Genomic DNA, 13,273 nt, shown 5'->3' with positions numbered 1-13,273 from the left:
ACTGTGATAAATTTGGTTTAATATGATTTACATGCAAGTGGGAACAATCACAAAGGCTACACTAAGGGCGGATATTTGCATTATTGTGATGCGCTAACTTTGGATTTGCCTAGAGCTGGTACTGATCCGTGTTTGTCTCTGTGCTTGATTTTTAAGATTTCATTCAGGTGGTTTATCACTAAAGAAAAAGCTGTTACCAGTGTCCATGATGAAGGGGTGAGAAGTAAGTGTAGGAGAGAAAGGCAGTATATGACGATGCTTTAAATATCGGACTAGTGGAAAGTTAAAAGTATTAATGAACAGAGATGGGCAGTAACACATTACAAGTAACACGTTGCTTTTTTCAAAGAACGAGTAAAGTAAGGGATTACTATAGCAAAAAAGTAATTAGATTCCTATTACTTTCCGGTAAGCACGCTGCGTTATGGTTACTAAAACGTCATTGTGTTTGTGAGTATGTCTCATGACAATGACATGAGTACGTGCAACAACTGTGGCAGCAACAGACGTGTGTAGATCAACATGCAGCGTTTAAAGCTTGGAGGTACTGACATTACTTTTAGTTTGATTCCGTAAAAAGTGGCAAAAACATTAACGTCTGCTGTACACTATTTTCAAGTAATTTGACCAACATTGTTTATGACTCAAGTACTCAACAGTGGTTTAATTGCATGTCCCGCTTTGCAGCTGAAACAACCAAGTTACTAACTAACCAATCAGACTTGTCCTCATTAGATGTAACCTCTGGTCTAATCATTTACTCACCCGTCTCTGCTGTCTCTATCTGCCTGATTGGGCAGGTTAACATCCATCCACATCCAAGACTCATAGAACTTGGAACGCAGATATACGTCAGCCTCATCTGTATACTCTTCTTCCTCTTCGCCTTCTTCGATGATCTCTTTTGCAATTGAACTAAGCACATCATATTCGTCCTCTGCTTTCCTCGCATAATTCTCAAGGTACACTTCACGCCCAATTGGTCCAGGCTGGCCGGGAAATGAACGCAATACTTCAGTTTCAGGTGGTCCAGGTGGTCCAGGTGGTCCAGGTGGTCCAGGTAGTCCAGGTAGTCCAGGTCGTCCTTGTAGTCCAGGTTGTCCAGGTGAAGGATATCTCCAGTCTGTAATATTTGAATATATTCACACAGTTATGCACATAGTGTTTTAGACAACACCCAGCAGATTGTTAATCAAACAATCAAGATGTGATTAAAGTATAAGCGTTTAGCTTTTACTGGTGTTGACTTCATCCATAGTTATTATTGGAGAAATTAGTGAAATGTTTTTTTGTTTCTTTTTTTTTACATAATAAATAAAATGTTTCTGTAGAACATGAGGTGCTCTTAAACTCTAAAAATCTATTGGCGATCTCAGTAGATGGAGCAGGAGATGCCTTCTGCCCTGATCAGAGAGTTTCAGTGCTGTGAGTAAAAGAGGACAAAATGCCGCAACTGGCGCTCCACAGGAAAACAGTAAATGTCAAGCAGACTGTTTTCCTAAGAAGCAGCTCCCAGTAAGCTAGCAGAGGTCAATGTCCTTAAACTGATTTGAGAGGACCCAAAGTTTTAGATTTGTGCCAAATCTAGAAATGTCTTTAAATAATAATATGAACTATTTTTGATTAACTATTTTATTGTTATACTGCTAAATTTTAAATTAAATGTAAAAAACTTTGACATATCAAGCTAAAATCAAAGATATGAATGCCAAATTGATGAGAATGAAATATAGAAATTACTGAAGTTCTCTTGCGAGAGATGTATTCTCCGATGTGGCATAATAATGTGAGCAGCAGTGGTGGTGGGAACAGGTGTTGTAGTGGGTGATGGTGTCGTAGGAATCTCTGTATTAAACGGCTGGTCCCTCAATGTGGCGCAGCAATAGCGGAACGCCCGGATGCACTCCCATCCCTCAGTGATGTAGAGGGAGCGTCGTGTGCAAGAGTACGGCATCGGGATCTCCCGAAGGCCATCTTTACAGCAACGATACTGCAGCTTCTCCTTGTAGTGACTCTCTGGAGGCAGAGGGGTGGAAGAGAGGTAAGCAGCAGGGTCAGCACCAGTTGTATGATACTCTGTATTTTGCCATTTCTATGTTAATGAAATGCCAAATTCTAAATGTCTAAAAGTGCGTATAATAAAATTGTTGATAATGTTGCCCCGCATCTGCTGTTTAACCATAACATTTAATGAAATTCACCTTCTCTTAACTTAATTATTTATTTGATGCCATAAATTTCACACTAATGTTACAAGGTGGAAAAGCATAGAAAGCAGAGTTAAACTGCAGGCACAATTTATACGAGCTAATCTCAGCTGACTAAAAAAACAGACAGCACTCACCCAGCTGTGCTTTACGTCGCAGCAGTTCAGCAGAGCGCCGCCTTCTGGCATTGCCTGGACACTGCATGGCTGGGGGAAGAAGAGTAGAATAACACTATTAATCTTTGTATACATAATCAGGGTTTAAGGTGGGATTTGTGAAGTGTTGAGACATCTGGCATGGTGGTGTAACACAGGGAGAAGAATAAGATGCGCAACTGCACTGAGGTTTACTGCTTTGTATGGGTTTAATTCAATTCATCAAGACATATAAGGGGACAGATTGGCTTAAATATAAACGGATGCCTGCTACACTTAATGTAAAAAACTGAAACTACTTGCCAGTTATACCCTAATTTCAAAACAACTGTGACATTGTTTAAAATAAACATAAAAATGCAATGATTTGCATTTTTCATTGTGAATAAAATATGGGTTTATGTGATTTCCAAATCATTGCACTGAATTTTTATGTACATTTAGCTAAATGTCCAAGTTTTTATGGGACCGGATTTGTATAAATCTTAGTTTTAAGTCAGTTTTAGTATATTAACTTTTAGCTAAACCCATGCATGATAGAAAGCACTGTAATATACAGCACTGTAATAGACAGCACTGTAATATACACCATGATGGCCCAAGTGATGAGCAGATTGTAGAAGAAATGGCCTTAGTAGATGTAGAAAGGTCTGATTTGCGGCAGAAACATGGTCTTCAGCTGCTATAAAGGTAAAGAGGGACTAAAAAGTTTAAACTTTCCACAGATGCTCCATGCTGATAGATACCTTTCCTATTTGGGGTTTGAAAGCCACGGCTGGAGGAGAAAAGCAGTCCTGCATCTTGAAATACCCCCTTGGCATCTGGGCCTCCCCCTCGTGTGCAACCAATATCACCGTGCTCGACCACGTCCCAAATCTGAGCAGAGGGTTCCATTAACAAAAGGTGAAAGGACTTCTGCATTGCAATTGTCTTTTTCAGTCTATTATCAATATTATAAAACAGAAATTTTCCAAATCCAAAAAAGCACACCTTCTTTTGCGTGAGTCTGTCCCTGCTGAGAAGATACACAGCGTTGTCCACGGCCACCAGGCTGACCTTTGCTCCCGGGTCACCTCTTATCTTAAAGCGAAACATCTTCCCAGGAAGGTAGTCTCTGGGTACGCCGTCCACTGGCCCCACTGTGAGCTATAGCAGAGAATGAAAGCAAAAAAAACCCAAAACAAACCCACACAAACAGAACCATAAAAGACTAAAGAAAAGAAAAAAAAACTTTTGTTTGTTGGTTTTCTTGTTATCAGAAACATTTAAGAATGCAATAAAATCATAATTTAAGACCAGTTTAATAATGGTTAATGAACACACCCGGAGTAACTGGGGGTTCAGTGTCACGCCCAAGGATACTCTGACACGCAGACTGAAGGTGGCAGGGTTTAACCACCAACCCTCCAGCTGGTAAACACTGTACCTTCTGAGTGAGTGAGAGAGCTGAGGACTCACCCCTCCTCCAAGACAGGAATCCACCACATCTATCCAGACGGAGTCGGACACCACCTCCTCTCTGTCCATCCAGGGAATAGTGTAATACGCCACAATACGAAACGATGGCATCATGTCTGGTGTTACCATCAGCCCGATGTTGGTGACCAGCTGACCAGTTATATCCATGCGCCCGGCTTGTATGATTTTTCCTTTACTGAGAATCTGAGAATCACACACACACACACACACACACACACACACACACACACACACACACACACACACACACACACACACACACACATATATTTAGTGTATCGAGGAAATATTCAAAGTGCTTCACTTTTCACTTTTATTTTGTCATGTTATTTTAAAATGGATTACATTTATTTTTCACCTTAAACTTCTAAACACAACACTCTATTATTAAAGGATGAAAAAATATATATATAAAACGTATACAAAGGTAATTCCAGCCTTCGCCATGCCATTTAGAATTGAGCTCAAGTGCATCCTGATTACACTCATCATCCGACAGATTGTCCTGTTGTAAATTTCTTAGATTTTTGCATATTTATCACACTTTTTTATTGCCTCTATCAGTTTGAATAGGGTTACAAAACCATTTCTAAGGCATTACGACTCCAGTGAACCACAATGAGAGCCATTATCCGTAAATGGATAAAACTTGAAACAGTAAAGAACCTTCCCAGGAGTGGTTGGCCTCAACAACTCAGCATCAACGGCTCATCTGTGAGGTTACAAACAAAGCTAGAACAACATATAAAGAACTGCAGGTCTCACTTACTTCAGTCATATTCAGTGTTGATTCATCAATAAGAAACACACTGAGCGATAATGGCATCCATGGGACAGTTCAAATGAGAAAACTACTGCTGACCAAAAAGAACACAAAGGTTCATCTCACATTTGGATTCACAAGACAAAATGTGAGTGCTGTTGCATCTGGTATAAAGCTAGCACAGCGTCAAACAGTCATGGTGGTAGTGTGATGGTCTGGGCCTGCTTTGCTGCTTCAGGACCTGGATGACTTGATGGAGCCATGAATTATACAAGACTTTCCTGAAGGAAAATGTCTGACCATCAGTTTATTTCCTGAAGCTCACGAGCACTTGGGTTTTGCAAAAGGACTATAATATGAAACAGATGAAGTCCACCCCCAAAGACTCAAAAAAAGAGGTTTTGGAATGGCTTCATCAAAGTACGACCTTGCCATTCATGCTTGAAAGCGGAAGAAGACGGCTGTAGTGATATATTTTTTCTTGATAGATAGATAGATAGATAGATAGATAGATAGATAGATAGATAGATAGATAGATAGATAGATAGATAGATAGATAGATAGATAGATAGATAGATAGATAGATAGATAGATAGATATTTGTATTTGTTTTATCTTTGACTGTGTGTTTTATTTTTTATTTTTGTGGACAGCTGATTGTCCCACATTCTTTTTTATGTTCACGTGTATTAGAACATGTCAGCTCACCAGGTAGGTGATAAATTTGATGAATCCTCTGAACGACTCATCTGCAGTACTGACTTTGAGCTTCACGGACAGTCTTTCTCCTAAAGACACTGTGGGAGTTCCTGTGGAGACATGCAGGTAGTTCTTTTCATGGTCATGGGTGGTGTAGGGCTGAACAGTGAACTGTTGCTTTGCCTGCTGCTCTGGTCTCAAGCCATCCTGTGCTGTTTCAGCCTGCAAAAGAGGAACAAACAAGTAGAAAAGAAAAAAGTATTAAACTAAGACCAATACCTGTAGCTAGAAATGTAACTAACTTATTAGCCTTCATGACTTTAAATAAAAAAAATAGATCACACACACAGGTAGAATCAGTGAGGTAGAACAGTCATACTAACAATGATGGTTTGTGGTTGATCATTCTTGGGCATGTTGATGGCAGCTCTGGTGGTTCCGGAGGACACGACTAATGGGGTGTCGAGCAAGTTCAGCTTAACCAGGACGTTACGAGCCATGGAACCATCATGGTGGCTCACCTGAATCTGGAAAAGATTGCTCTATCTTTTTAGATGCTCACTACAATATTTATTTGAACTTCAATAATTAATTCATATAGAATGAAAATGCAGAGAATGACCCTTACTGTGAAGTCAAAAGGCAGGCCTGGCTTGAAGTACTTTGGTATGTTTTGGAACAATAAGACGTAGGGAGATTCCACAATTTTAATGCCAGACTTCTCGGCCTCAACCAGATCACTTCCTGTAATGATCATCAAACAATCCAAAAAATATATATATAAATAACCACTGACGTAATTAATGTTGTGAACAGAGAATCTAGCCTGCATCAGACTAGTGACATGTCCAGGGTGTACCCCACCTCTCACTCTATGATAGCTGGTTCTAGCCCCCCTACGCCCCTGATAAGAATTAGTAAAAGAGAAAGGATAGATGCATGGTGGAACACAGAATCAAAAGGTTCTTGGAGAAAAGAGTCCTGTGCAGTGTGGAGGTGCACTAAAGGTGAACCATTTCATGTCCATTTTCAGTTATTGTTGCTTGAGCTGTTAGTTAGTACTGCAGCAGATAAACAGGATTTTGCTTTTCAGCATTTTAACTGTTTTCCCCCAGCAGCAACAGCAGCAACATGACCTACATTTCCAAATAATATGATATTAAAGAGAGTCAAAGGTTTTGATTACTTTGGTTTATCCAGAATGCTAAAGGGCATGTTGATACAATTCAGAGCGTAAGTTGCGTCAGTTTGGAGTTTCACAGTAGACATTATTGATCCTGGCGAGCAGTGGTTAATTACAACACACCGGAGAGTTTGATCTTACTAGGCTATCAGAAAAGGAGCAAGGCAAAGTTGACAAGCTGATCATCAACTAATGTGAGTAGATAAAGCAGTTACAAAGCCAACTTAACACCATGTCCAAAATTCTGAGTTAGTTGCATTAGAAAGCACACGAAATTAATCTGCTCATTTACAGCACATTTTATCATTGTGTTAGATTTGCAGGATTTTAAATGTGCTTATTTTTTACATTTATTTATTTATTGTTTTATTTATTTGTGGTTCAAAATGTTGACTTTCTTTAGTTTGTCTGAAATTCTGGCTCACACTTCATGTTTACCTGTCTTGGTGAGCACAGAGGCCTTGACATACACAGAGTTCCCGATCAAAGATCGAATGTTGGGGTAAGCACTTTTGATCTCCTCCATGCTCAGTGTAACAGTTCCACCATCAAGCTGCACGAAGAGAAACAGTCATGACAACACATTTAGCAGCTATAAAGGCCATTTAGCCTACCCAGTATGTAAAATTATTAATATAAACTCTTGGCTCAAGCACCTCTTTACAGCCACTATGCTTTATGAAGACATTTGGCAAGGATGTTTCATCAGCAAGCTATTGTCTGTACACAGAGTACGCAAACTTCATACATCAAAGAAATATTTGAAATTTAGTTGAAGCAAAGACTTTGGTGGTTTCTTTGTTTGTTTGGGGGGGGTTATAAGAACTTTTTTAAGTTCTTATAAATTACTATTTTTGTTCTCCAGCTGCACTCACACCGTATGTTTGAGTCCCATGGCTCTCATCAACTTCCTTTTTAAAACTACTTGCAACTATTTTGCATATAGATAAAAATGACTTAAGCATTGCGGTTTATGGAATAAGCCGGTATGGTCTGAGTCACCCAGCCCTAGTGACCAGTATGTGACCCCACTGAGTTGTCTGCAAATACTTCCCATTTGCTTTCTGAGTCGTAGTAAAACTTGTAAAAGTGCAACACAAACCAAAGACAGAGAATGCTATCTTCAGAGCAGAAGTTGTGTCTTCCAGTTAGCATTACTCTGTTCAGAGTTTCACTACTGCTAGGTGAGTAGGTTTTTGCAGGTGAGCCATTGTCTTTCACATGATCTGCAAGCAACCAAAGCAGTCACACAGAGATTTTTCAAATAGCAGGCCCAGGGGTCACTGGCTGGTCTCCAGGCCCATGTTACTGGGGCTTTAACAACTGATTTTACAGTGAATGCCACCAACCACTCACACTCACACCTGATTAAAGCATAGATATGTTATCCTTGCAACAGGTGGTTGCCAGATATGATGCTGCAGGCCTGTGTGACTAAGGCCTAAGTGTTATTAACAGAAGTAGCTGCTAACAGAGTCTCTTTTTGTCACCTTTTTTTTTACTGTCCCAGTATGGTTGTTTAACACCAGAGCTAAACAAAAATAATAGATAAGTAAAAGGAAGCAAATAAGTACATTAATTTTGACATAGATCCGAAATACAGAGGCCAAAATCTACAGCCATAGTAATGTAAACTTTTAGAGTAAACTTACATCTGACACCTGCTTCACTGAAGGTAATCTTATCATTTCTTTATTGAGCTTGACTCCAAACACAACATAAGCTGTCCCCTGGACTGGCTCTCCATACAGGTACCTGAAACACAGTCCCCAAAACAGTTATCCATCAGTCAATGGTGTGTTTATAATACCTATCTAACAGTTCCCAAGCCAAATGAAGCCAACACAGAAAATGCAGTTGCTCTAATGACCTCTTGGACAGACAGTAAAAAACATGGACGTAACGTCTGGGTCAGAAAAACTAAGGCATTGCAGATGAGCCTTAAATATGTATTTTGAAGCCCCAACGTGCTGCTTCAGAGAAAATACAAAGTCCAGAAAATGATGACCATGAATGTTCTTATGGCTAAGAATGTCATTACATTTGTATTTTTAAATTCTTGACTATTTTAGAGTCTGTTTACAGGGTAGGACATCATTTCTAAGGAAGAGTTTAGAAGAGTTTATACTAAACTCAGCCCAAGATTAAATAAAATAACCTAAAATTCATTGTGATGGAAATAACATTTCATCATCATCGTCATCATTTATTTATATAGCACTTTAAAACACACCTGGTAGACCAAAATGCTGTACAATACAAATATAAATATAATAATAGAAAGCAGAAACCAGACATAGCAATAAAATTAATAAAAATGTCAGTTACCCACAGAGTTAAAAGCTAGGGAATAAAAATAGGTTTTTAATAAGGACTTAAAAACTGGCACTGATGAAGCCTGTCTAATATGGAGAGGAAGGTTATTCCAAAGCATCGGCGCTGCGACAGACAACGCTTGGTCTCCTCTAAGTTTCAGCCGTGACTTTGGGACCGAAAGCAACAACCGCTCAGCTGACCGAAGGGAACGAGTGGGGACACGGGGCTTCAACAAGTCAGACAAATAAACAGGTTTCAATAGCATTGAAAGGCTAGGATTTAGTTAGAGACTAAATATGACCAAAGGATGTCACAAGTAAGAGAGTTTGTTGGTGTGTTTAAGTGTAATAAACAAACCTGGCTGAGATTTCTACTACCAGTTCACTGTCATCCAAGCTAAGGAAGGTCTTCTTGGGTGTTAAGGTAACATTGAAGGCAGGAAGCACTAAAAAAGAAACATTACAATGAATGTGACATTCAGAAAACACAGGGAAAGATATTATTCATTTGATTAGCATAATAACTCCACCTACCATATTTCTTCACCTGAAACTGAGAGGTGAAAGTGTTCTCCTCCCAGTGGTCAAACCTTGCTTTAATAATCCATGTTCCTTCACTATAAGACATAAATGTTGCTCAACACCCAACGCACTGTTCATCCCAACAATGTAAAGGTCAAATAAAATGTCTTTGCTTTTGTTCTTCTCTTTCCTAACTGAGATTCTAACATTCTGCCATGTTGTTCGTCTTGCTGACTCGCTGCACATATTAAGCAGCAAACAGGTACTCTGTGTGCCACCCAGTCAGCATTTGTAAGATACTCTAAAATCTAAACTGGTGCAGGTGGTGGCCTAAAGTAAACATGTGCATGAGATAAAATCATACTGGAATGATGACTTCCTAAAAATTTGATAAGACGACTTAGAAGCCAAGAATCTATAAAACATCTGTGTTAAACTTTCACACAGCTTGTAATATAACGAAATAGTTATCAAATGAGTCGATACTTACTTGACGTATTCAGAGAGTGGAAATGTTTCTGAAAAGATCCCATCAACAGCCCTGGTCCTGGAGACCTGTTTAACCACCACACCATCTGGATTCTATAACACAGAAACTACGTCAGCAATTGAGCTGATACATTCAGTACATGAAAGGGTTATCACCAAAATACTGCCAGAATCCAGTTTCTACAAAAGCTACCAAGTTATGTAGCTACAGGACAATCCCTCTTGTACTGTCACATGGATGGTTTTAACATCTTTTGGCACAACCATTTTATATTTCAGCATTCACAAAAAAAAATTTTATATTTGCAATCAATGGTTTGTTCACCTCAATATCTATTGCGATGGAGTTGTTGAAGGCCCTAAAGGTTGGAGAAGACACAAAGGCTCGAAGTCGAACTGGAGACGAAAGGAAAAGAAAGTGGACATTTCTTTTAAATCAGTTAAAAAAAATTATTATTTATGATCTTTGCTACTGGAAACGTTTTAGCAACCACTATCACTATCATCTCAAAATAGTCCTTAACAAATACGCTATTTAAGATTCAACCTGAAAACTATCTCGTCTAGTCATGTTATAGTTGTTTTAATTGTTCGCATCTTTATTTTGAAGTTTTCTTTGAAGTTTTAATGAATATCCTCTGTTCTCACCGGTATCTCCTGGGTTGTAGATGGGTTTGTCTGTCTGGATAAAGATGTACCCAGAGTGAAAGGTTACCATCAATAGCCTCTTCTGAACGTGGAAACCTCCAAAGGTCACTTTCAAAGTCACAAATTTCTTCTTCTTTTCTTCGCGATTCAGTAAATCAGAGGGAAGCTGCGATGAGATGTGATTGTGATATAGAAGACAGTTACTCTCAAAAGCTGCTCTCAGTCAGTGAATTTTATCAGTTTTTTATTTCTAATTTCTTTCATTCACTTTGACTTTAGCATTTATTTCAATTTGAAACAGTTTGGATTACATTCTGTCAACCAGAATGTCAAAGATGATTTTGCTCAGGATCCATCACAGTTGACAGGTTACTACAATGTGTGAAGTACAGAAAGACAGTTATGTTGGCACTGGTTGCCTGTACGGTACAAGGTAGTGAGAACCTAAATTAACTGAGAAGTCAAGGAAGTTCACAAACATTCATATCCAAGACAAGCTGTACAAATTAATCTCGTTCCACAAAAAACTGACTCTCAGGGGGACAAATTCTTGGGAATTTTAGGAGGGGCAACGTCTTACCATCGCATTAGCTCACTGGTGCTTTGACTGGATGAGCTAACAATAAATAAATATGAGCGAAGGCAGCTGCATGCAACAATGAGAATGACTTCTTTTTATTTTAAGAACAAACAATCAACATCTAAGATTTTGCACTTCTCCTTTTGTAACTGTTTGAGGCTATTTAGTGAACATCATATCACAAATAGTTCACACATTTTTCAGATGTAGGTTAGTAGCTTCCAATAAATGACACTTGTGCACGTATCCTCTGTTTGAGTTGAATGGGTAACCTTAAATATGAGCTTGCTGAGTCACCTGTATAGGCTTGAGGGTGCTGAATCCATTTGCCTGATTTAGTGTGACTGAGTCCTGTAATAACGTGACAGCCTCGTTGAAGTCCTGGATCAGGATGGAGACAGCGATGGGGTCAGACACACTATCAGCCTGTAAGTAGATGTTCTCATCGCTGTCTGTCCTCAGCACATCTGGAGCCAGCAGAACGAACCTGGAGGAGAGCAACAAAACATGGATTTCAGTAATACTACTGTCACCAGTGGTTCAGTCTTTATTGTGGCTACTGCAGCACCACTGTTATACAATTTCAGCACTCCTATGTTACTCTGGTGAATAATTCTAGCAAAAAACCAATTTCATTTTGAACCGACAAGCCAAAGCATGAAATATGAATATCTAACAGAGTAATAAAATTTAAAAAAAATAAACAAATAAAGATAGAACACACTTTGGTAAACATAATATACAATTTGGTTTGACTGATGTATTAAGAGAAGGCATTTGGTGAGCATCTGTACCTTGGTGAAGGATTAATTGTTTTCTGTGGTTTTTCTTTCCTACAAATGAAGAGGAAACGTATTAATTTCCGTCATCACATAGTGCTGCTAACTGAGACTCGGATAAAACATATTTTGCACATATAACAATGTACGGCTCATGACACTGCATTTTTCTATTCATCTTCAGTGTGGGAACATTTACTTATGTAATACCAAGTACCATATTTGTTGCATGAGATTTTGTGAGATTTTGAGACGTCTGCATCAGCAGCGGGATTTTTTTCTTAAATAAAAAACCTAATTAAAAATGAATTGTACAAAATTCATTTTAAGAAATAAGATAAGATAAGATAAGATAAGATAAGATAAGATAAGATAAGATAAGATAAGATAAGATAAGATAAACCTTTATTAGTCCCACAGGTGGGAAAATTTTTGGTCACGGCAGAAAGTACAAGTTTAAGATCAGTAAAAGTTAAGAAAAGCACAATAGAATAGGATAAGAAAAAATAGAATAACACAATATACAACAAGAATAAAATACTTTATACAATAGAATAAAGTGCTGTACAAAATAGAATAAAATTCTTTGTTATAGTAGGAAAAATTGTACTTGGTAATATTGCAAATCAGTTACAATTGTGTGTGTGTGTGTGTGTGTGTGTGTGTGTGTGTGTGTGTGTGTGTGTGTGTGTGTGTGTGTGTGTGTGTGTGTGTCAGCACATGTGGTCATCTGCAGAAACCATGTTATAAATAAACTGCACAAAACATATGCCACATGCAGCAAATATGATACAAATTTAAACTGATATACAGTATTTCATTTCTTCTTCTTTTTTAAATGTCACCAGGTTCAATAAACTCTTTTCAAACAATGCAAATTTTTGGCAATTATTTCAGACTGGCTTAACAGGGTTACAATTAAAACGGAGAGGGGATAATGACATGCAAGTTGCAATAACAAATGTAAAAAACAAATGAATAAGAAACAGCATGCCTTAATAATATTTTTAAAAGGGACATAAGAAATTCTTAATCATTATAGCAGAAAAGGCCACACAAACCCATGATGAGAATACGTTTGATAAGGAAATGAGAGCACATATCCAAAGATTGAGGGTAATAAATATGAATTGATATTTTAAAATACATGTTAAAGAAAAACAGTGAATCAACGCATCTTAATTTCTTAACATTATTCCTTTTTTTAGTCTATGCATATTTTGCTTTCTGTTAGGCCGAATCCATCAAAGGTTACTTACTCATGAAGATCCCAGTATCGGTCAATTGGTACAAATCTGGGGATGAGATTCAAAAACAATAACTGAAGCTACCAGAGGCTTAACCTTGTCTGTACTATATGATTCTTGCTCACAGACCTCCTGTGTAAACATGTTTGTGCACACACATACATACCTGTCCCTCCATGGATGCCTGTAAAGATCACAGCACGATTA

General features: G+C 38.3%; 1 protein-coding gene across 1 annotated transcript in view; it reads right to left on the bottom strand.

Annotated features, from left to right (window-relative positions):
- Positions 1-13,273, bottom strand: part of LOC120742106 (complement C3-like) — a 31,902-nt gene that overhangs the window by 18,430 nt on the left and 199 nt on the right. The window contains exons 2-21 of the mRNA XM_040045252.1: positions 13,233-13,250; positions 13,079-13,114; positions 11,835-11,873; positions 11,338-11,527; positions 10,461-10,626; positions 10,138-10,208; positions 9,814-9,905; positions 9,336-9,418; positions 9,160-9,247; positions 8,139-8,241; positions 6,925-7,039; positions 5,932-6,047; positions 5,687-5,830; positions 5,313-5,525; positions 3,821-4,024; positions 3,353-3,508; positions 3,109-3,238; positions 2,345-2,413; positions 1,741-2,016; positions 766-1,123 (exon numbers count right to left, since the gene is read on the bottom strand). Coding sequence (XP_039901186.1) covers positions 766-1,123; positions 1,741-2,016; positions 2,345-2,413; positions 3,109-3,238; positions 3,353-3,508; positions 3,821-4,024; positions 5,313-5,525; positions 5,687-5,830; positions 5,932-6,047; positions 6,925-7,039; positions 8,139-8,241; positions 9,160-9,247; positions 9,336-9,418; positions 9,814-9,905; positions 10,138-10,208; positions 10,461-10,626; positions 11,338-11,527; positions 11,835-11,873; positions 13,079-13,114; positions 13,233-13,250 — 2,667 coding nt within the window. The remainder of the gene's footprint in view (positions 1-765; positions 1,124-1,740; positions 2,017-2,344; positions 2,414-3,108; positions 3,239-3,352; positions 3,509-3,820; positions 4,025-5,312; positions 5,526-5,686; positions 5,831-5,931; positions 6,048-6,924; positions 7,040-8,138; positions 8,242-9,159; positions 9,248-9,335; positions 9,419-9,813; positions 9,906-10,137; positions 10,209-10,460; positions 10,627-11,337; positions 11,528-11,834; positions 11,874-13,078; positions 13,115-13,232; positions 13,251-13,273) is intronic.

This window comes from Simochromis diagramma, unplaced genomic scaffold, assembly GCF_900408965.1.
Source record: "Simochromis diagramma unplaced genomic scaffold, fSimDia1.1 OVJJ01000610.1, whole genome shotgun sequence".
NCBI classification, from domain to species: Eukaryota; Metazoa; Chordata; class Actinopteri; order Cichliformes; family Cichlidae; genus Simochromis; species Simochromis diagramma.
The sequence above is the reverse complement of the archived record's forward strand: the minus strand, read 5'-3'. Positions and strand labels throughout refer to the sequence as shown.